General features: G+C 43.8%; 1 protein-coding gene across 1 annotated transcript in view; it reads right to left on the minus strand.

The window, feature by feature from the left end:
- The window catches only part of PIP4K2C (phosphatidylinositol-5-phosphate 4-kinase type 2 gamma), a 111,238-nt gene that overhangs the window by 81,532 nt on the left and 5,692 nt on the right, over nt 1-24,014 (minus strand). Inside the window, exons 2-3 of the mRNA XM_029594928.1 lie at nt 6,437-6,534; nt 2,659-2,755 (exon numbers count right to left, since the gene is read on the minus strand). Coding sequence (XP_029450788.1) covers nt 2,659-2,755; nt 6,437-6,534 — 195 coding nt within the window. The remainder of the gene's footprint in view (nt 1-2,658; nt 2,756-6,436; nt 6,535-24,014) is intronic.

Here is a 24,014-nt window from a genome sequence, read left to right on the forward strand (position 1 = left end):
CTGCTGCTATTGATGCTAGTATTTGCAGGTATTTCTTTGCTCTGGGCTCCTTGGTGAACAGTAGTGTCTTTACCTGCTGTTGCAACTTGATCCTTCGCTCTTCTGGTAGGGACACCATTCCTTTGCCTGTATTGGAAATGGCTCCCAGTTATTTCAGCATTTTGGGTCTGGTATAAGTGACTCTTGAGCCTGTTCACAATCTGCCCCAGTACCTCTAGTTGCTGAATGACAGTTTCAAGGACACCTTCCTGTTGGGAATCTGCTCTTATTAACCAGTCATCCATATATGGATGGGACGGATCCTTTCCTTCCTTAAGGAGGCCACTGCTACCATCACCAGCAAAAAAGGTACCAAAGCCCAAAAGGAGAGCGCCTGAACTAATAATGCTGATCCAAAACTGCTGATGCTTTTGATTTTGATTGGGGAAGCCGTGTTTCGGCAAGCCCCTTTTGCTGAGCACCGGCCAATCAGGCGGCGCACCCTCGCTCTCTGACACCACCGTGATACTCTGGACGCTGTTAGTAATCTTTTCAGTGCTACTTAAAAAAATTGAAGCATGGCCTTTTCTTCCATCTTGTCCAGCCAGAAGGCATCAACAATGGTGAGCAGTTTGAAAAGTTGTAGCTGCGAAAAGATTATGGGATTTTCATGAAGTGATGCTAATCTACATGCACATTTTTCTGCATTAATCTTACTGACAGCGTCCGGTGGGGGGGGGGGGGGGGGGGGCGCGTGGGAATTGCTCTTTACTTGTATACTGTATTTCTGCCTCTTATCTCCTTTTCTCTCCCTTTACATTTGGTAGTTCTACTCTGTATTTTTGTGCTTGCAGAATACATTATTGGGAATTGCTCTTTTTGCCCGCCCAATTCGGGGAGCGATTCTGCAGGTCCTTTGCGGCAGTAATTTTGATTACCGGCGCATAGGACCTGCAGAATCGCTCCCCGATTGGCCGGTGCTGGGCAAAAGGGGCTTACCATCAACTGTTGATTTTGATTGGGGAAGCTGTGCTTTGGCAAGCCCCTTTTGCCCAGCACCAGCCAATCAGGCAGCGCACCCTCACTCCCTAATGCCACCGCAACACTCCCCCCACTCCCGCCCCACAGGATGCCTTTTAGTGCCCTAAAATTCTGATTATGTCAGTTTAACATACTCTAAAATTATATAGAACATTTTTTTTTCTTAAAAATATGTATAAAAAAGGTGATGCGTCTTATACGCCACTGCGTCCCATACGCCAGCAAATACGGTATATAGGAGGGATCCCAGAGGAAGAGATTGGGAACTTTGCCTCTATCTGCTTGTAGGGGGACGGAACCCACCATGAAGACTCGTCTAGCAGGACGAAAAGGAAATGATTCTGAATATAAAACTGCCATCACCTGTCCTCTTCCGTAACCAGACCAGGCTTCACAAAGGTTATATCAAAGGCACCTAGACATCAGATATTAGGAGGTAGCAGCCTGGTAGTTAGAGCAGCACGCTGCAAACCAGGGCTCAAATCCTTCTGCTGCTCCTTATCTTAGACTTGTCACTTCACTCTCAGTTGTCTTAAGTATAAACAGAGTGTGAGCCCTCTCGGGACAGGGAAATAATACCTACAGTACCTAAATGTAATCCTCTTTGAAGTTCCTGAAATGCAGAATATAAATCAAATAAATCCTCATGAGAGAAGGTTCAGATGCCTTGAGCATTTCAAGAGCAAAAAATTTTCAGTCAATACAAGTGCATTTGGAACTCATGTATGCCAGGATTTAGTGTTCAAATTTTAAAAAGTAATGAACACTTAAAAATAGTTCAGAGGAAACTTTCAGCTCAGCGGATCTAAGCCACTGTTACTTCTGCACAACACTTGTGGATACCATGTAATAGCACTTCATAATACTGACCTGTGTCTACTCAGAACTGGTTAGCTGCTCCACCAGTGAAAGATACATCATAGGTGTACACAGGAGGGGTATTGCATCTGTAATACCCTGAGCAAAAGTGGTTTGGATTGTGACTCTCTGCATTTGCAAGGAAATAAATTCCAGAATAATATAGATAACGTTTGATTCAGCTTTAGATATTCAGATTGGCTCGTTTAACTTCTAAAACATTTCAGAACAAAGTAATCATAGAACTTGGTGTAGAATGAAACAGAATCAAGAATAACTGTATAGATTCTCTGGATTGTTACAGTTGTGATGAGTTTTTCTGGAATATTTTTATTTGAATCGAGTTGGTACAAGGACAGTGTTTCAGGAATCTCAGAGAGAAGGGCATGTTGCAGGCTTAGTTCACAGCCCTTTGTCTATAATGGAGACTCTCTCAGTAAGAAACAACTTCCTTAGGATGCTCTGGAGTCTCTAGAGTGACCAATTGGGAAAAAAGTTATATTCTGGGTCAGGAAACAAATAATTCACCAAATGTTATATACCCTTGAAGCGTAACTAAGTTACTTAATACAGCCACAAGTCACCAGGTGGCAGTGTAACAAAAATGTATAAAGTATAAGCTGTGCATACAGAATAATTGTTTTATAAAGAGCTTTAACAACTGTAGCATATGGATCGTACTTTGCATTTGTCACCACAGGATAGCATTTACCAATAAATATCACTGCATCTTAGACAAAAACACATACATAATATCACTTTTTCATATCCTCTGTCTACCTGATAATCCTGGTCATCTATGCCAAAGCGTTCTCGGAGATTTCGGAAAACTTGTGGACAATACTCTTTGAACTTGAAGTGACTGGGCAGGTTTTCTCTGAAAGGTGTGAGGCAGAAAGAAACATTAAAAATGGCTTATTTTAAATAAAATTCCCCTACCAAAAGAAACTCATGGTACTTCCTCCACTGTTATTCATCTTTTTGCTCATTTTTTCTAATATGCTTTTATTATTAAAAAAGTTTTATTGCTGAATATGATGTTGGTTAGTTATTGTGAAAGCACACATTACTGTATCATCTGTTGAGGCTCAATAGTCTTAGCCCTTTCGCAAAAGCACGTAGCTGTTAAATAATGACCGCTTGTTAATATGAACATACGTCCAGAAAGTGAAAGCACATGGTATAGCCAACTGTCAAATTCATCAAATATGCACATGATTACAGAAATTAAAATTTTTCCTGGCACTGGGAGGGCAGGTATGTGCAGTCATCTATCCCACTTGACCACTGTCAGCCAATGGTACACTTGAGTATCAGAACCAGGTATCTGTGTGACATCATCCATAACATCCCTGACAAAGAGGGGTTAGACCAGCTTGGAGCACAGGATCCCAAAAAACATGAAGGTATCTACTGTCCAATAATATGCCAGAATCCTGTTTCAGTGAACACTATATAGAAAATTATACCAAAGCTATTTTAAAATATGTATGCATTGAATGCTGTTCAGAAGTACACCAGGCCAATACAAATGGAAAACATCTAAAGAATATTTTAAACAAATGTAAGGTACTTCTTTCAACCTCGGGTGATCAGAAGAATCTGAACTTACATCTCAGGATTTGCAATCTCTGTTTCAAGCACAAAGTTAGCAGCATACACATTATGACAATTCCTCATCTGATCATTGCAGCAACAGTCTTGCCAGGAGCCATCTGCCAGGGCTCTTCCCAGAAGCCAATATCATGAACTCTAAACACCAGGTACTGCCCTCATCAATAACACCCCCCCCCACCCCCAACACCTCCAGGGGCTGTGAACACTGCCTCCGCCGTATCCCCAACTGATCTGGAGAGCAGAAGACCCAATTGGGAATCGTATCGGGGCACACTGCATTATAGCATGCACCACCATCACTGGGCCAGGTCCAGCAGACACATTTTAAGTGCTGGAAAACTAATTTAGTCTTTGATTGATCACAACTGACTTTCTTATTTATTTATATTACGCTTTTCAGCACTTCAAAGTGGATTATATTCAGGTACTGTGGTTATTTCTGTGTCTCCAGAAGGCTCACAATCTAAAAGTTTGTACCTGAGGCAACAGAGGGTAAAGTGAAGTATCCAAGGTCAAAAGGAGCAGCAGTGGGATTTGAACCACTAGGCTACTCCTCCACTCTTTCCAGATGTTTAGAGCACACCCCACTCACAAAATACAGTCAGAAATAAAACGTTTCAGCCTCCTGTCAGTTTTTCTCTCTCTGATGCCTGCTTTGGTCTGTGGCTGCTCAAAAAGTTTCCAATGGGTGTTGGCACTCTGCAAAGTGGCAATCAAAGCTCTAGAGAAGATAGCATTTTCCAAAGTGATACCAGCAACATGTGACTGAACTGGTGTGATCTGTCAGACTGTACAGAAGGGCATAGCTCTGACTAACCAAGTGACAATGAGGCCAAACTCCCCGAGCAGATTCTAGTACAATACTCGTGGCTTTGTTTTTTTGAATACAAATGCATGACTATAAGGCAAAGTTTCCTAGTATCAGCTATCTGCCCAGCATTTGCCCGTCTATATCTGCTCAGCCTCAAAGAGAATGTTGCTCCAGCATTAGGTAAAGAGGTGCCCAAGGAAACAGTATTATGCAAGGTTTTGCAGTTCTTCTAAACTTGGTAGTTACTGTGTTTGTCAGCATGTTGACAGGGCTAGATCTTTTTGCAACCAAGTATCTAAAAGCGATCATTTTTTCTTTAAAACATTTTGATTACTTACACTATACAGTGGTAAAGTTATGGACATTTTTATTAGAAAATAAATTCAAACCCCTGTCTTAAGGGAAAAAAATGACAAACTGATAAAAAAAAAACTACTACAGAAAAATAAACTATGTCTTCAACAGCTCTGTGTCAGCTCTACTTTAGAAAGACTACAATAAAACTGACCAGTTTAGCAGTTCCCTGCAGCACAGTTTACATTATAATTGTCTAAACTTTGCATGAGGGCCCAAATCACAACTTTTCTCAATCTGGGGAAGGGGAAATTTTTACAAAGATATTACCACCATATAAAATGTGCATTTTATGAGCAAGCTTCAAATAAGTGAACATTTTTTTTTAATGAGATAGCTATCACAGGAGAGTTTGTTCATCTGTACATCTGTGACCGACATTACTGGCAGGGATAGTAGTGAGTGAGCAGGAAGAAAAATTCAGAACAAGTGCTTGCAAGGAAGCAGGCAAATCTGTAACTCAGGTGGAGATCCCAAGCCAAAGAGAAGAGAAATACTGGTGGGCCCAACCAGCAGGGCTGGCAGAAAATCCCGGCCCTGCCAGCCAAAGAAGAGGAAGAGCTGAGTGCATCAAAATGCCCTTCTTAACCTCCACTCCCAAAATGGCCTCAAAATATCTCAGACCCCCTCAGGTAACCCAGTCTTCCCCCAAGCAATTGAAAGCATCCATGGGAAGGAACGGCAACTCCCCAGGGCCACCACTTACCCCACTGTCTCCAAAGCTCTCCTCTATTAGACCACCAGCAGCACAGCAGAGAGGGAAGGCACTTAATCTTCCTCTGGGGCTGGCAAACAAAAAAAAAAAAAAAAAGCATATCCTCAAAGGAGCTGACAACTGCCTACTCTCCCTTCCTCTGTCAGGAATGGGGAAGGTGAGAGAGAGAGAAAGTAAAAAAAAAAAAGAAGGTATGCACTCAAAAGCTGCAAGCAGCCCACTGGTATACCTCCTCAGACCGGGAAAAAAAAAAAAAACCGCCACCACAGCGCCTCCAAGGGGAAAAGATAAGAAGAATCTGTGCCTTCACAGAAGCTCCTGCTTCTCTTCTGCCATGTGGAAAGAATGCAGTGGCGAAGCACTGCCCAAGCATTTTCAAAGCTCGCCAATTAGCTCTGCTTATCTCATGAGGTACAAACAAATCGTAAGTCCTCTGGGGATAGGGAAATACCTACAGAACCTGAATGCAATTTGCTTTGAAGTACTGAAAGTTGGAAATAAAATATTGCTTTCTGTGCATTTTGTTTAGCATAGCACAACCTGCAAATTTTAAAACTGCTCGAGTATGCCTGTTTCTCAGTAGCAGCTGGCAGGCTGCAAAGAAACGTGTTTTGGTTTGTTTGTGGGGGGGGGGGGGGGGGAGGGTGCTCACATTCTGGCTCGGCAGCCATAGGTTGGATAAGCCTGGTTTATATACTGTCAGAGATGCATGACAGAGGCAATCAGCCTTGGTTGCATTACAGAAAGACTTTTCATAAGAGGCAATGGGACACACTCCAAAAAGTGCACTAAGCTGACTTCTGACTCAGGCACTGCACTTTTGCACACAGAATATAAACAAAAGTTAAGCAGGGGAAATGCTTTCAAAAATAAAGAAACAATTTGCTTTTTCATCCATGTTTCCTGGCAAGAAAGACATAGCCACTTTAGATAACAAATCTACCATGAAAACCAGGGAACGAACAGATATCAGACCAAAGAACTTAACGATTAACAGATTTGCCCTATTTCTTTTAACAGATGTATAAAAACCTGAAAGCCACAAACATTCTTACACCTACCTATTGAAGAGATGATTATTGACTTTAATTTTGGAATTGGCCTTGAAATCATCTGGCAACAGCATCACTGGAATAGGAACCTGATTGAGCTCACTGATCTAGACAGTAGCAACAAAAATTAATTTTAGCATCATCTTGCTTTTATTACTTTGCACCATACCACACCACTAATTTTGACAGCTTTTACTCCATGCATATTCACATTAAAAAATGAAGAATATCATTGAGAAAAACTATTTGCTTTAATGTGGCTATTTGATGATTGTTGACCCTCCCCTGCAAGATCTCTTTCCCCTTCAGCAAGTTATACAACCTGACCCAAACTTTTGAAAGTAAACACCCACACACTTCAGAACACTGAGGGACTCAATGCTGGAAATCTTTGCAATAATCCAAATCAGTGGCAGAAGTCATAGCTATATTTTACAATTTTGGTTAAGTACAAAAAATGAAATGTCAATGCCTTAATGAACTAATCTTGATATGCATAAGGGTGCTGCACTTAAAGAGCAAAGGATTATTTCCTTAAATCAGCCATGCTAGCACAAAAATGTAGACCTTTGTTAACAGTTACAACAGCCAAAATCAAAAGATATCCTCAAGCTACTGAACAGCAATTTCTTAAAAATATAAACAAGTTTATTTCTTGAATTTTTATATTATGATTGTAGTTTTGCTTTTATAAAGAAACTGTAAACCGTTGTGAAGGTCAACACCAAACATCGGGATATAAAACCTGCTAAATAAAATAAAAAAATACTAGGTATTAATTTTGTAAAACAACTCAAGTAAAAAATATTTTATCATAAACCCTGTTGGGTTTTTAAAAATTTTTTTACAACAGTCAGAGTCATAACAAAGATGTACATCTTGTTCCAAAATGCTTTTTTAGTAAATATATAAATACACAAAAATTAAAATAGAGCAAAATGTTAAAACAAAAACAAAAAAATAAATAAAATCTAGGAAATTATCCATAACAAGAAAGAGGCAAGTTCCAAACCCCAAGGGGATTTGGGCCAGTGTTTAAGTTTTTGAATGTGCATATGTCTCTTCCTTCCCCACTGCTAGGGACTTGGCATATACATTTTATTTTTCCCCAGGAATTTTAGTGTTTACTACAAGAACAAAAATGAACAGAAAACAGAGGGAAAAAACTGACTTGCCATTTTTCCAGGTAAAATGTGTGTTCTTGTTATAACATACACTAATAAAATCCTGGGAAATTTTTAAAAAATGAACCCTACATATACAACTCAGGCTGCAATTTATATGGGACATATGGGGAGATTTTTTTTTTTTTTTTATATATACCGACATTCATCTCAATTGAGATATCACACCAGTTTACATTCAGGTACTGTAGGTATTTCTCTATCCCCAGAGGGCTTACAATCTAAGTATTTGTACCTGAGGCAATGTAGGGTAAAGTGACTTTCCCAAGGTCACAAGGAGTGACAGCGGGACTTGAACCTTGGTCTCCTGGTTCATAGTCCACTGCTCTAACCACTAGGCTATTCCTCCTAGTATTAACACAATTCTGTCTTCCTTGCACCTCTTCGTATCTTTAGCTACAGCTGAGACATACCTTGACTACAGCAGTGATGGCTGGTCATCCAAAATGTCTCTGAAGTTGAAAATGTGTTTTGTAATATTGAACTCTGTAAAACTACTTCTTTGCTATATAAGTGATTTCTAAATATGATCCAGAATTCTCTCTCTCTCCAATTACTAAATGGAATGAACACTTATGGATAAACTTGGATGATGATGATGACTGGCAGGATATCTAGCATTCAGCACATTCCATCTCCTTGTGCCAAGAGTAGAACTTTTGATATAGCTATTACATTTTGAGGTTTCCTCACTCACACTCCCTCTGCTGAATTAGTATGGATTTGCTTCTTATTCAAGGTAGTGGAAAAAAGTAGTTTACCTCCAAGTCTTAGATTTCCTAGAGAAGTACAATATCCTACACCACTACCAATCCGTATTCAGGAATGGCCATGGAACAGAATCTGTCTTGGTGGCCATAGCAAACAGCACAGGCCCAGAAAACAAGGTAGGCAATCTAAAAAAGCCGCAAGGTGTGGCACTACTTTTGGTCCCCCCTCTTTATTCCTTTTTTCTTCTTCATTTTTTCCATATTTCACTGTCTTTTCGTTCATTCGTTCATCAATTTTTTAATCCAAAAATGTTTCATTATCATTTTTACAGATGTTTGTACTGCGGATGGCTTTTGAATATACACTTCATATGTGACTCACTGCAAATTGTTTTGATATTTGAGAAGTCACTTTGAGGTACATTTTCAGTTGCTTTAATTAGTAAATAGCTTGAGCCGATTAATTGATCTTATGACTAATCAACAAGTTAACATTTAATGTTCATTTATACATAGGTCTGATTTTTCTGTCATATTTTTAGACTGATGTTTACAATTTTAGATTGATGTTTATATGCTCTTATTTATTTGCATGTCTTCATATTATGTCTTCTAGTTTCTATTTTTATCCTAATTTGAAGTGAGGTTCTCAAATGTTTTTATCTTTATTTGATTATTAAGTCATTTTGTTTTTATATATATGTTTTAAGTATTTATGTTTTATTGTGTCAATATGTATGTTTATTCATAGCCCCCGAGGCAGCCACTAGAAGGTGGCGAAATATGGCCTGATTCGGGCGAATTTTATCAATTGCTTCATACATCTCCACCCATTAAAGAATTTGGAAGAGACTTTTTGCGCATCTATTTCCTTTGTTTTTCCTCATAGCAAACAGCATCCGCCTCCATGAGGATTAAGGTGGAGACTCCTTCACTGACCAACTCAATCTCCCAGCTGCCTTCTTTATGGTTAATCACCATCTTCTGATTCAGCACGTAAAGGGCACTGGCATCGATGGCACTGCCCTACAGTAGCTCATTCTTTGCCAACAGAACACAATCTGTTATGTGGGCCAACAAACCATCCTGACAGAGAGCTCATCTGTGGAGTGCCTCAGGACTCTGTCCTCTCCCAGATACTTTTCAACATTTGTTCACATCCTATCTGTGACCCATCCAGTTCTTGAACTGAGTGCTGTCTATATGTGGATGACATCCAATTCTGCAACTAAACCCATCTAAATCAGAATTCCTCTGGTTCAGCTGCCCCTACAATCACTGCCCTCTCTAGAAGATACCATCCTACATCCTAATGGCAGGGCTTCCCAAACTTGCCCTGGGGATCCACAGCCAGTCGGATTTTCAGGTTATCAAAATGAAAATGCATATACTGAGTCTCTATGATATGCATATTGAGCTCATGATTATTCATTATGGATATCCTGAAAACCCAACTAGTTGTGGAGTCCAAAGGACAGGTTTGGGAAGTCCCACCCTAAGGAGTCAGTACAAAACCCAGTGATCCAACTCAAACAAAACCTCACAATGGAACCTAACATTTCAAAAAGTTGCAAGGTCCTCCTTCATGTACATTAGTCAGATCCATCAACTACATAATTTCCTTGATAAACAATCTTGCTACTTTAATCCAGGTGTTAATCGCCAACTGACTCATTTACTGCAATTTCTTATACGATGGCATATCACAGTACAGTTAAGAGCTCTTCAAGCTCCTACAAAGTACTGCCACAAGAATTTTGGTAGATGCAAAAATCAACTGATCATATCAAGCCTACTCAACATCAATGTTACTGGCTCCCAGTAGAAATCAGGATAAAATTTTAACTGCTTTCGTCTTTCGTCTTCAAATGTTTAAATAAGCAGGCCCCTGAATACTCACTCAACTTCTCTCCCCTTATACCCCCATTAAGGGAACACTGGTTCACCAAAATGGCTCTTTCCTCTCCTCCGCTAACATATAAGACTCCATGCTTTCAGCTGCTACACACCAAAAATTTGGAACCAGTACCACTAACTGCACATGGATCCTTATTACCTCGCGTTCAGGTAGAAAGCTAAGGCATGGCTTTTCAGCCAAGCCTTCCTTTAAGACTCATATCTTCGATTCAACTTTCTGAGCGCCTGACAAGGGACTGTTATACCCAACAGGAAAACAGGTCAGTCTTGAAACTATTCACAAATTGCCTTTTCTATATGAGATCCCAATGCAATGTTAATTGCAAATTCTGACTTCATTGTAAGCTATTCTAATGCTTCTGTTCATGTTAAATTTATTGTAATCCGCTTTGAGACCAACTTTGGGAAAAAGCAGAATATCAAATATTCATAAATAAATATGGTGGGTTTGAACCAAAGCTTCTGAACAGAGGCAAAAAGAAAAGTTATGCATACTGGCTTTTAGTTTACAACTCACACCTAAACTTGGTTGCTAGAATATAGAGGTGGGGTGGTTCTATTCAGGATAAAAAACAAAACAAAAACTGATTCATTTCAGTTAGGCTCAAAGATACACGGGCCGATGCAATAAGACATGCTGCCTACAGCTCAGCACGCAATTGGATGCACGTTTTGAACGCACATCCATAACCCCCCCAATGCAAAACTGGGGTTAGCACGTCCAAAATACGCATCTGAGTATGTAGGTAATTATTTAGACATCTTATATATCTGTTTACAAAAATAACATTATTGACCAACAAGAGGAAATATTGGAGAATTACTTAACTGATAATTTCGTTTTCCTTAGTGTAGACAGATGGCCTCAGGACCAATGGGTATAGTTTACTCTTGTTAGCAATTGGAGACGGATCAGATTTCAATCTGATGTCAGCCCCTAGTACATATACCCCTGCAGGAAGAGCAGCTCTTCAGTATTCTCCTCGAAAAGCATTGTGGATATATGTGTGACTGACTAATTGATTTAACTTAAATAACTTCATAACTTGGTTAAACATTATAACTTGATTAACTTGAACTGGTTGAATTGACTATAGCTGGAGACCGCCAGTGTACTCAACCGGAAAGTGTCGACACCCGGTAGGGTGGGTGCCCTAGGTGAATGAAAACATGGCTTACCCTTGAATCATTCGAAATTCCATGCGTAACGGCAGCCAAGGGTGGGATGCTGAGTCCATCCGTCTACACTAAGGAAAACAAAAATTATCAGGTATGTAATTTCTCCATTTCCTAGCGTGTAGCAGATGGACTCAGGACCAATGGGATGTATAAAAGCTACTCCTGAACCGGGTGGGAGGCTGCCCGTGACCCATTTAGGACTGCCCTTGCAAATGCAGTGTCCTCCCGAGCCTGAACATCCAGGCGGTAGAAACTGGAGAAGGTGTGGATGGAGGACCATGACGCCGCCCTGCAAATCTCGGCGGGTGACATCATTCTGGTTTCTGCCCAGGACACTGCCTGGACTCTAGTAGAATGGGCCTCGACTTGTAGAGGCGGCAGCTTGCCTGCTTCCATGTAGGCCGCCTTGATGACTTCCTTGATCCAGCGGACTTTGGATGCCCGCGAGGCCGCTTCCCCTTGTCTCTTCCCGCTGTGAAGAATGAAAAGGTGGTCCGTTTTTCGTATGGGTTCTGACATTTCCAGGTATCTGGATAGAAGTCTGCCGATGTTGAGGTGACTTAGACTCCAAGCTTCTTCCGAATTCTTCAAGTCATCCGGCGATGGTAGTGAGATTGTTTGGTTAAGATGGAAGTGTGATACCACTTTGGGAAGGAACGAAGGGACCGTGCTTAGCTGGATGGATCCCTGGGTGAGCCTGAGGAACGGCTCACAGCAGGACAGTGCTTGTAGTTCTGAAATGTGGTGGGCTGAACAAACTGCCAGCAGAAATGCTGTCTTTAAAGTTAACAGGCGGAGGGACAGACCCCGGAGGTGCCTGAAGGAGGTTCCTGCTAGAAAATCCAGGACCAGGTTGAGATTCCAAAGAGGTTCCGGCCACTTTAGGGGTGGACGGATATGTTTGACTCCTTTCAGTAAGCGTGACACGTCCGGGTGAAAAGCTATGCTGTCGCCCTCGCTCTTGGAGCCGTAGCATGACAATGCGGCCACCTGTACATTGATGGAGTTGAGGGACAGCCCCTTCTGTAGCCCGTTCTGTAAGAATTCCAGGATCACGGGAACTTTAATTGAGCGCATCTTAATGTCGTGGTCTTCGCACCAGGCTTCAAATACTCTCCAAATCCTTATGTACATTAAGGATGTGGAGAACTTGCATGCTCAGAGTAGGGTGTCGATTACAGCCCCCGAGTATCCGCTCTCTCAGGCGAGCCCTCTCAATGGCCAGGCCGTAAGAGAGAATTGAGCTGGATCCTCGTGGAGGATCGGTCCTTGTTGGAGCAGGTCTCTGTGTGGAGGCAGTGGGAGGGGATTCCCTGCCAGTAGTCTTCTCATGTCTGCGTACCACGGTCTTCATGGCCAGTCCGGGGCCACCAGAAGTACTAGCCCCTGTGCAGCTGTATCTTGTGAATGATTGCGCCCAACAGGGGCCACGGCGGGAAGGCGTATAATAGGGTCCCCTGTGGCCAGGTCTGTACCAGGGCATCGATCCCCTGGGACTGAGGTTCCCGCCTGCAGCTGAAGTATCTGGATACTTGGGCATTGGACCAGTTTGCCAGAAGGTCCATGTCTGGTGTCCCCCACCGGTTCACTATCATTTGGAACGCTGCGGACGACAGCTTCCATTCTCCTGGGTCTAGACTTTCCCTGCTGAGGTAGTCCGCCGTGATGTTGTCTTTCCCAGCAATGTGGACGGCCGAGATCTCCTGGAGGTTTACTTCCGCCCATGCCATTAATGGGTCTATTTCCAGAGACACCTGTTGGCTTCTGGTTCCCCCCTGCTAGTTGATGTAGGTCACTGTCGTGGCATTGTCCGACATTACTCTGACTGCTTTGTCTCGAAGTCTGTGAGCGAATCGTAGACAGGCTAGTCTTATTGCCCGCACTTCTAGGCGGTTGATGTTCCATCCTGACTCTTCTGTGTTCCACTGCCCTTGGGCGGTTAACTCCTCGCAGTGTGTTCCCCATCCTCGTAGGCTGGCATCTGTGGTGAGCAGGGTCCAGGTTGGGGAAGATAACCTTGTTCCCCGGCTCAGGTGGCTGACCTGCAGCCACCACCGTAGCTGGGTCTGGACTCTGCCCGGGAGGGATAGACGTACGGCATAGTTCTGAGACAGTGGATTCCATCGTGATAGAAGTGAGCGCTGTATGGGTCTCATGTGAGCTCGCGCCCATGGCACTACTTCCAGTGTGGATGCTATCAGACCAAGGACTTGCAGGTAACCCCAATGTGTGGGATGAGGTTCGCTCAGCAGGATTTGTAACTGGTTCCACAGTTTTGATCTCCTTGTGGGAGTCAGGCTGACCTTATCTTCTTTGGTGTCGAATCAGACTCCTAGGTATTCTAGAGACTGTGAGGGCTGTAGACAACTTTTGTTTGTGTTGACCACCCATCCTAGGCTCTCCAGTAGAGTATTGACTCTGTTGGTTGCTTGGTGGCTTTCCTCTGGGGATTTTGCCCTGATCAGCCAATCGTCTAGGTAAGGATGTACGAGGACTCCTTCTTTCCTCAGTGTTGCCGCCACCACTACTATGATCTTGGTGAATGTCCGGGGAGCTGTGGCTATCCCGAAGGGTAGTGGCCCGAAATGGTAGTGACGGGCCAGGATTTTGAAGTGTAGATAGCACTGGTGTTCCTGATGAATTGGGATGTGTAGGTAGGCCTCAAAGATCCAGGGATGTGAGAAACTCTCCCGGTTGTATCGCTCTTATTACGGAGCATAGGGTTTCCATGTGGAAGCGGGGAATCCTCAGGTGGCGGTTGACCGACTTGAGGTCCAGGATGGGCATGAACATCCCCTCTTTCTTGGGGACGATAAAATAAATGGCATAATGCCCATTATTTCTTGTGGAGGCACTGGGGTTATGGGCTCGAGGGCCAGTAGTCTGGTCAGTGTAGCTTCCACTGCCGCCCTCTTGGAGAGGTTGTGGCAGGGGGACACCATGAACTTATCTGGAGGGGTTCGCAGATAATCCAGGTAGTACCCCCTCCCGAATGATGGCTAGGACCCACTTGTCCAAAGTTATCTCGACCCATCTGTGGTAGAATAGGGCTAGTCTGCCCCCTATGGCTTCTTCCCTTGGACGGGTCGGCTGAATCTCATTGTGGAGTACGGCTGGGGCCTGTACCCGAGCTGGTTCCCCTCTTGTTGTGCTGGTTCCGAAAGGACTGGTTCCTGCCCGTAGGGCGTGGCGCTTGATAGCTGCTTCTGTATGGATTGAAGCGCTGTGAACTTCTGCCCCAGGAGGACAGGGGGAAGGGTCGCTGGTTTCTCTTAACCCTGTCCTCCGGTAGGCACGGCAATGGGGACTTGCCCCATTTGTTGGCCAATTTCTCTAGCTCGCTGCCAAACAGGAGAGATCCTTTGAAGGGCATCCTTGTGAGGTGAGTTTTGGAAGATGTGTCGGCCGACCAGCTTCGGAACCAGAGTTGTCTCCTGGCAGCCACCGCAGATGACACTCCTCTGGCCGCTGTGCACACCAGATTGGAAGCAGTGTCCACAAGGAATGATACTGCTGGTTCCATGGCCTCTCCAGGGGTGTTGCTCCTGGTCTGAGATAAGCAGGCACGTGTCACTACGGTGCAGCAGGCCGCTATTTGTAGGGACATAGCGGCTACGTCAAAAGACTGTTTGAGGATGGATTCCAGACGCCGGTCATGAACATCTTTGAGCGCTGCTCCTCCCTCCACTGGGATAGTAGTGCGCTTTGAGACTGCACAGACCATGGCATCCACTCTTGGGCATGTGAAAAGGTCTTTGGCCACCGGGTCCAGGGGGTACATGGCCGCCATAGCTCGTCCCCCTTTGAATGTGGACTCTGGAGCACTCCATTCCAGGTCAATTAGCTGCTGGACGGCTTATAACAGAGGGAAATGGCAGGAGGTCTGGTGGAGGCCCTCTAGCAGGGGATTCGGCTTAGGCTCTCCCGAAGCACCTGCGCCCGGGATAGCAAGCTCCTTCAGGCTATGGGTGCCCAGGTCAGGGAGCTCGTCCTTGGTGAAGAAGCGTCTCATGGTTCGGTGAGGCTCTGTCCCCGGGGGAAGTTCCCCCTCTTCTAGGGGCTCTGCTTCCTCTTCAGATTTGTCCGCGTCCCCATAGGTGGGGCTTCTGGGCGGTAGAAACTTTTATCTAGGCCTCAAAGGGCCTGGGGCATAAAGGTCTTCTGGCGGAAGATGTGGCTGATCAGCCAGAGGTTCCGTTTGCATGTGAACAAAGGTGTGTAGCCCTTTGAAGAACTCCACCCATGAGATGGACTGTGGATCCAAGCTAAGGGGCGTTGAGTCCCTGGGGGTCCCCGTCTGCGGAGGTTTCCCGCTGGGATTTGCTAGGTCCGGGGTACCCACTGAGGAGCTATTACTCGGCCCTGGGTGGAACTGGCCCTGGGCTAGATCTCCCAGGGCCTCCTCGCACTGAGCAGAGGGCGTTGGCCTCCTCGCTTTGTGCGGCTCTGATATGGCATGCTAGGCAGAGGCCTTGAGCTTTTATCTCCGTTTCCGGTGGTGCCATGGCTATCGGCGCGTAAAACCTTATGCGCTCCGGCGAGTCTAAGATGTGTGTGTGGGTTGTGCGTGCAGTTGTGCGCCCAAGTCGTGGTTATGCGCTTAGCCCGGTAGGCACGCGACACGAGTATATCTTATGCGCACGGCCCTTGGGCGTGTAACTTTATGCGCACATGTAGTTTGTGCACCTAGCTATACTTGTGCGCTCGGGTCGACAAACGGAGTGGCGAATAGGGCCAAGATGAGGATGGTGACCACGCGGCCAATATGGCGACCACCTCGGAGGGTCTCCACGTGGGTAGACCCTTGGAACTAACCGGGACCTGGCCCTGCTAGGGCAGATCAACCCGGCGGCACTGGTCCCGGCCGGCGACCTGTGCAACTCCTCGAACCTCGGAGACTGGAGTCAACGCTGAAGATTTCTACCTTACCTGGTCTTCGGCGCTTCCCGGTTTCGTTCCGGGTGGTCTCCAGCTGCGGGGGGAGAGGGCTAGGTCCTCGCCGCGAATCGGCTGCTGGACCGAGGCTTACCTCTGAGGGACCACGGAAATCATCTCGGGAAATCTCAACTGGGGGAGGGACCCGAGGGTATCACCGCAGGAGAGCGGGGCTCGTCTTCAGATGTAGGTTTTTCTTCAAAATTTGGGTTTTCTTCGTTGAATTGGTTCTAACGCTGTGAGAGCGTGCAGATAGTCCCTAATTGCTATGGAGACGGAAAATACTGAAGAGCTGCACTTCCTGCAGGGGTATATGTACTAGGGGCTGATGTCAGATTGAAATCTGATCCTTCTCCAACTAACAGGAGTACACTATACCCATTGGTCCTGAATCCATCTGCTACATGCTAGGAAAGACCATATTTCACCTGTCTTGAGAGAGATCTATTGGTTACCAATCCAGTCAAGAATTCAATATAAATGTCTATTATTAATACATAAAACAGTATATGGTAGCCATACTGAATGGTTAAATGCATCTCTCTGTATCCACACTCCAGCCCGCAATCTAAGATCCTCGGGGAAAGTATTGTTGGCAATACCATCACCAAAAATAGCGCATTTGAGTTCAGTCAGAGAAAGGACCCTGTCCCTGGCTGGCCTAAAAATCTGGACTGCATTACCTTTAGACATCAGAACAGAATCAAGTATTCAGAAATTTAAAAAACTGATAAAGACCTGACTATTTGAGCAGACGTTCAATGAAGCAAGTGGAGCGAGTAATTGATTTCTTCCATAGCCTATCAAGATACTAAATTTTATAATATCTTAGTCGATTGTTTTATTACTAATTTTACTTTATGGAGGTTAGGCTGGTTAGGGTAGAATCCGAAGAGTTGAGGAATTTTGCTGTAATGTCCAAATTATCAATGTTAGAGTTCATTGAAGAATTGCGTAAAATTGTGATAAGGATTTAATTTTATTGCATGTTTTATTTTATTTTAATGTATGTATTCGTTTCATGCCTATTTTATTATGAGTTAACTGAGATGTATTTGATGTATTGTTAACAGACTTGATCTCTTTTGAGGAAGGTCGGTATACAAAAATGTACAAATAAAATAAAATTCATAACTATAAATCAGCAAATAATGAAGGGTTACAGAGGTAGTATTCATAAACAGGCATTAACATCTATCAAATGAAATGTTCCAATACATATTAACTAAAGATCTAAGACCTATGACGTGAATCATAGAAAATAGATTAAAATAAAATTTCACAAATTAGTCAGTACTTTGGGCTTTTTACAGTCTTGGCAATTTTGTTCCTCATGCATCAATTAGTATCTCTTGTCCTCCTTGTTATTGTAGATCACTACATTCTGATGTAGTAAGTTAGAGTGTATGCATTCTTGAATAGCCAGGCTTTTAGCTCACATTTAAAACTCTTTCTATCTGGTATCAAATGTAACATCTCAGGTTGGGAATTTCAAAGTTTAGGATCCACTACAGAAAACACAATCCTACATGCATCGGGTGTGTGCTCCATATTGTGGGGACAGTCAATAGTCCTTTATTATGAGATCTTATTGTTTGCTGAGGTGTGTCTGGTTGTAATGTCATGCCTATCATATCGGTGTTACTCAAATGGATGATTCTGAATATTAACATTAATACTTTAAAATAGATTCGTGATTGTACTGGCAGCCAGTGCAGTGAAATCAGTTAGGGTATAATGTGATCAAACTTCCTAGTTCCTAACAAAAGTCTTGCTGAGGCATTTTGTAGTACTTGTAATGGTTTTAAGAGGCATGTGAGAAATAAGGAGTTACAGTATTCTAAGTTTGAGAAAATCAGAGTTTACAACACAGTTCGGAAGTTTTCAAAAGTTAATAAAAGGTTTCAACAGATGTAATATGCAACTTGGCGTAACCTATATTAATTTATTGATGTGCCTTTTCATAGTAAGGTTCTCATCTAGCTGGATACCTAAATCCTGTATTTGATTTGAGGGAGTAATTTGAAAATTACCTCAGTCTAGAGCCGGTAGTTTAGCTATCAAAGAGTTTCTACTTAACCAAATGATTTCAGTCTTTTTAGGGTTTAATGTTAGTTTAAGCTGTGACTGTTCCTGCTATAGTGCTTTCATATAGGTTGAAAGTTGATACTGTATTTTCAAGTGATTTGGGGAATGGAATGTAAAACTGTATGTCGTCAGCATACAGGAGGAATGTAATTCCTAAATCCACCAGTAATTTGCACAGTGGGAGCACATAAATATTGAATAGTGTTGCCGAGAGTGCTGAGCCTTGAAGGACATCTGTATCAATATGGAAAGTATCAGATATGTGATTGCCCAGTTTGACTTGGAATGTTCTATTAGACAGAAAGGAAGAGAACCATTTGAGAACACGGCCTTCGATCCCAATGTTGCTCAAGTGATGGCACAACAGGGTATGGTCCACAGCAGTGGGTTTCAACCTTTTTTTCCCGTCAGGACACACCTGACAGATGATGCTCACGTGACACACTGCACACTACATTTAACAGCTATTCTAAAAAAAAAATTAAAAAAACCCCACTAAATATTTTATTGTTGAAAATGATGCAGGAGAACGAAATTAAAGAGTGTTCTATAACTGCTTATAAAATATTACATTTTTTTTTTACAAAAATTTTGATCTTTGCTTACTATATCAGTGAAAAATCTTTGACTGATATGCATATGCAGCACACAGTTTTTCAATACAGATAAACTCTCATGCATTTCACTATCAACCTCAGAAATTTCTGACCTCTTCTGGAGTTTATACAGAGCAGAGTTAGAAAATGTCCCCTTTCAACTCACCATACAAAAAATATATTCCAATTTTGATATCCCCTCAATAATAGTACTTCAAAATCCCTTCCCTGCCAGCCACTTTGTGAAATAACATGAAAGCCTACTGAAGAGACATTTAGAAGTTATACAGCATATCAACCATACCATAAGAGTACTAGCACCCTGGACTTGAACAGCAACAACCTTACCTATGAAAACGCAAGACTGCAAATATAGAACACAGTACACTTTCTATTGGAAAAACTAAAAGCCAGACTGCTCTAGATTCCTACACAGAATTTACATCCTAGTTAGCAGAATCCCTCACCTCTGTCAAACATGCAAAATGCAGACTGACTCATCTGATACAGAATAAAAGACCATAAATTATAAACAAGAATACAGAGAAAAACAAACTCCAAGAAGCAGGGGGTGGATGTGCAGCAGGATGGCAGGGCAGGATACAGCATGCCTGCAACCTTTCTGGCTTGGATTAGTGGTGGCAGAGATTGCCAGGATTGAGGGAAAAGCAGCAACAGGGAGCAGTGATGAAGAATTTTAAGTACCAGCTCCTTACTCTGCACTCTCAAGCAGCAAGCAAGCACAGGCTTGCTATGTCAAATTTTTGGTGACAGACCTTCCAACCTTTGGTGACACGGGTTGAGAACCACTGGTTCACAGTGTCAAAGGCGGCTGTTAAGTCGATTAGCATAGAAGATAAGATTTTCATCTGCATCAAACCCTGGTAAAACAGAGTCCGTTAATGAGAGAGGAGTAGTGTCTCAGTTGAACAATGTTTCCTAAATCCGTATTGATTTGGGAAGAGAATATCTTGGTTTTGCAAATGATTTACAAGCTGGGATTATACTACCGTATTTTTCGCTCCATAAGACGCACTTTTTTTCCCCAAAAAATGGGGGGAAAATGTGGGTGCGTCTTATGGAGCGAATGTAGTGTCTCTCCCTCTCGCGCGCCATTCCCCGACCCCTCCGAACTCCTCCCAAACAGCATGGTGACGCGGGTGTGTCGTATTCTGCCGGCGGAACTTGAGCTCCCTGCCGGTCTGCTGTTCCCGGGGTGCATCTCGCTGCGAGGGTCGGCGCGGCGCAGGTCAGACATCAGCTGTTTGAATTGCGTGGGCTCCAGAGGCCCCTCCAGTTCGGACGGCTGGCGTTTGACCTGTGCCGCGCCGGCCTTCGCAGTGGGATGCACCCTGGGAACAGCAGACCGGCAGGGAGCTGTTTGAACTGGAAGGGCCTCCGTAGCCCATGCGGTTCAAACAGATGATGACTGACCTGCCCACGCCGATCTTGCAGTAAGATGCACCCCGGGACCGGCGGGGAGCTCGGGCTCTGTCGTCGGAAGACGTCTCTTGCAGTGAGATGCACCCCGGGACCGGCAGGGAGCTCGGGCTCTGTCGTCGGAGGACTTCTCTTGCAGTCCAGAGTAAGAACTTTGGAGCAGTCATGAAAGTTTAAAATAACTGGTGTGAGAGAGCTGTGCGTATGAAGGAGAGAGTCTGAGTGAGTAATTGTCTGTGGGTATGTGCATACGTGAGGGAGAGCCAGTGAGTTGAGTGGGGGAGAGAACTAGTGAGTGTGAAAGAGCCTATGTATGATTGTGAGGGAGAGAAAACCAGCAAGTACCTGTGTGGATGTTCTCTGCCTTACTATAAAAAAACAAAACCAAAAAAAATCCCATGGACGGCCACCAGGGGAGCTCCGGATAGAGCTCATTATGGGGACAGAATTTTTTTCTTAATTTTCCTCCTCCAAATCCTAGGTGCGTCCTATGGTCAGGTGCGTCTTATAGTGCGAAAAATACGGTAATTTTTCAAGTACTTTTGATAGAAACAAAAAATTGGAGATTGGATGATAGTTGTCCCAGTTGTCAACTCTTCCAGTTTTATTTTTAGGAATCAGCTTTATCACAGCTTGTTTTAACCCATGTGGTACAATTCCTTCTGAGAGAAATGATTAATCACGGATGTGATTATCAGAGTGATAACAGTGTACTTGTTTCAAGAAACAGGCTAGAATTGGGACACATGGGTGTGTAGCAGTCTTAATCTTAGCAAGGATTTGACCAATTTTAAGATGAGTTACTCTGTCGAATGTGGACCAGGCCATGTGAATCTTTAGTTGCTATTGGGGGAGAACAGATAGGGAACTGAGTTTTTAACCTATTGATTTTATCAGAAGATGGGCATTTCCGCCATTGTTTATCTAATTTTCTAAGGTTCTGTTTAGTGCATCTTAAATCATCATTGTGCCAGGGCTTCTTTTGTTTAGAGGTATTCCTCTCTTTAATAGTTTTTGTCTGGACAGGACTGAGGTTTTCAGCTATGCCATTGATAATCTGGTCCCAGGAATCAAATGCCAAAGAGGCATTGGATTGATGTAGTTCATGGAGCTTATTTTCTATTGATTCTGCAAGTACCTCTGTGCATCTTTTTCCTGAAGGTAAAAGTATGATTAATGTAAATTTATGTTGATGAGGCTATTACCTATCCCCCCTCCCCCAATTAAAAAAAAAAAAAGTGCATCCACACACATTTTAACCTGCAAAAATTAATGCCTGCCCAAAACAGTTCTTGAGGAGCCCAAAAAAGTTACAGAAAAGCAGAAAATACTGCTTTTCTGTTCCTTTTTTCAGTTTCTCTGACTTCATATTTTGTGATATTAAGTTGCAGGAACCAAAATAGGAGAATTAAAAGTATGCTGGCAGTCTGGTTAGGAAAAGGGACGCTCAATTAACGAGCATCCATTTTTCTAACCTGTTGTGGTGCACAGGTTAGGAAAATGGACGCTCATTAAATTGAGTGTCCATTTTCCTAACCAGACTGCCACCTCTTCTGTGCTCCCGCTGCCAAGGCCCTAGGGGTGCACAATTTCCCCTAGCACCTCTTTTTTACTGTGGCATCTGCTGATAATTCATCGGCCTGTTAGAGTACAATTCTGGAAAGATACCCTAAACTCATGCAGTGTGCAAACAAGTGTTAGAGGCTGCTGAACCTATCTTTCAGGCCGATATAGTAAAGCGCAGCCGCGGTTACCCTGTTTCTAACCCGCTTTGTACGCACAATTTGGACGCGTATGTCTAACGCGCGATTCAGTATCCGGTTTTACGCATCCTTACCGCTTCTTGAAACAGACGCATATCCCTTTCCACCCACGGCATGTATATATATGTTATGTTAATGATCGGATTAGCTATTCCCTCCGATACAGTAACGTGCGCCCAGATTATCACCTTTTTAACCAGCTATTCTGCCGCGTCTTTAACAAGAAAATTATTCCTTACCTGCTAATTTTCATTCCTGTAGTACCATGGATCAGTCCAGACCGTGGGTTATGTCCCCCTTCCAGCAGATGGAGTCAGAGCAAAAACTGAGAGGGCGGTCCCTGATAATTGGTGCGCCCTCTGTAAACCTTCAGTATTAAGAATATCCAAGCAATAAGGAAAAACACACCTTGGATGGATCAATATAAAATTGAATATCAACTGTAAACAAGGCTAAGCCAAAAATTTGCAACCTGAACTCTTAATCAGTCCCAAACCGATCCTTAAATAATTACATAGTCGAGCTGAAAGATTATCCCAAAGAACCCCCAACAATCCGTAGGGTGGGCATCTGGACTGATCCATGGTACTACAGGAACGAAAATTAGCAGGTAAGGAATAATTTTCTTTTCCCTGTACGTACCAGGATCAGTCCAGACCGTGGGATGTACCAAAGCTTCCCTAAGTAGGGTGGGCCACTGATAGCCCAGTTCGAATGACCTGAGCCCCAAAGGAGCCCACGATCGGTGGTTGAAGATTCAAGCGATAGTGACACACGAATGTGTGTAACGACTTCCAGGTAGCCGCTCTGCAAATCTCCTGCGGAGAGACCGCTCTGCTTTCTGCCCAGGAGGCTGCTTGAGCTCGGAGAGAATGAGCCTTTATAACATCTGGCGGTGGACGCCCAGCACCAACGTACGCCGTAGAAATTGCTTTCTTTAGCCAGCAGGCAATGGTGGTTTTAGAAGCCTTGTTTCCCCTTCTGGGGACCACTCCAGAACAAAGGAGGACGCACGTGACATCGAGGCGTCTAAGCTCTCTGGAATCCTCGACCTGGAAGGACGGCAGCTCCACCAACTGATTCAAATGAAAGAACAAGACCAACACAAGGATACCCCTGAATCTGTGAAGTGTACATAAGACTCTCTACATGACAAGGCTTGAAGCTCTGAAATTCTGCGAACAGAACAGATAGACACCAGGAATACTGTCCTGAGAGTAGCTCTCTTCAGAGGTTCAATCGGTAGACCGCCTAGAATTCGAAGGACCAAATTCAAGCTCCACGAAAGACCTAAATTGCATATCGGTGGCTTCACATGCTTTACTCCCTTTAAGGACCGGACTATGTCGGGGCGCGATGAAAGAGTAGTTCCATCCTGATGATGGAGGACACCAAGGGCTGCCACCTGTACTCTGAGGGAATTGTAGGCTAATCCCATCTCCAGACCTCGCTGCAAGAAAGATAAGATCTGGGGTATTGTCGCATGACATGGAGAAAGTTGTGTGGATTGGCACCAAGACTCAAAAACTGTCCAGACCCAGACATAGGACATGGAAGTGGAAAACTTCCTAACCTTGAGAAGAGTGGAGATAACAGCCTCTGGGTACCCTCCTCTTCTCAACCGGTGCCGCTCAAAAGCCAGGCCGCTAGACAGAAGCGATCTCCCTGGTCGAAAAATACTGGGCCCTGTCGGAGAAGGTTCGGCAGATGTTTCAGTCGAAGCGGGTCATCCACCGCAAGGGTTGACCAAGTCTGCAAGCCACGGCCGTCGAGGC

This window comes from Rhinatrema bivittatum, chromosome 3, assembly GCF_901001135.1.
Source record: "Rhinatrema bivittatum chromosome 3, aRhiBiv1.1, whole genome shotgun sequence".
Lineage (NCBI taxonomy): Eukaryota > Metazoa > Chordata > Amphibia > Gymnophiona > Rhinatrematidae > Rhinatrema > Rhinatrema bivittatum.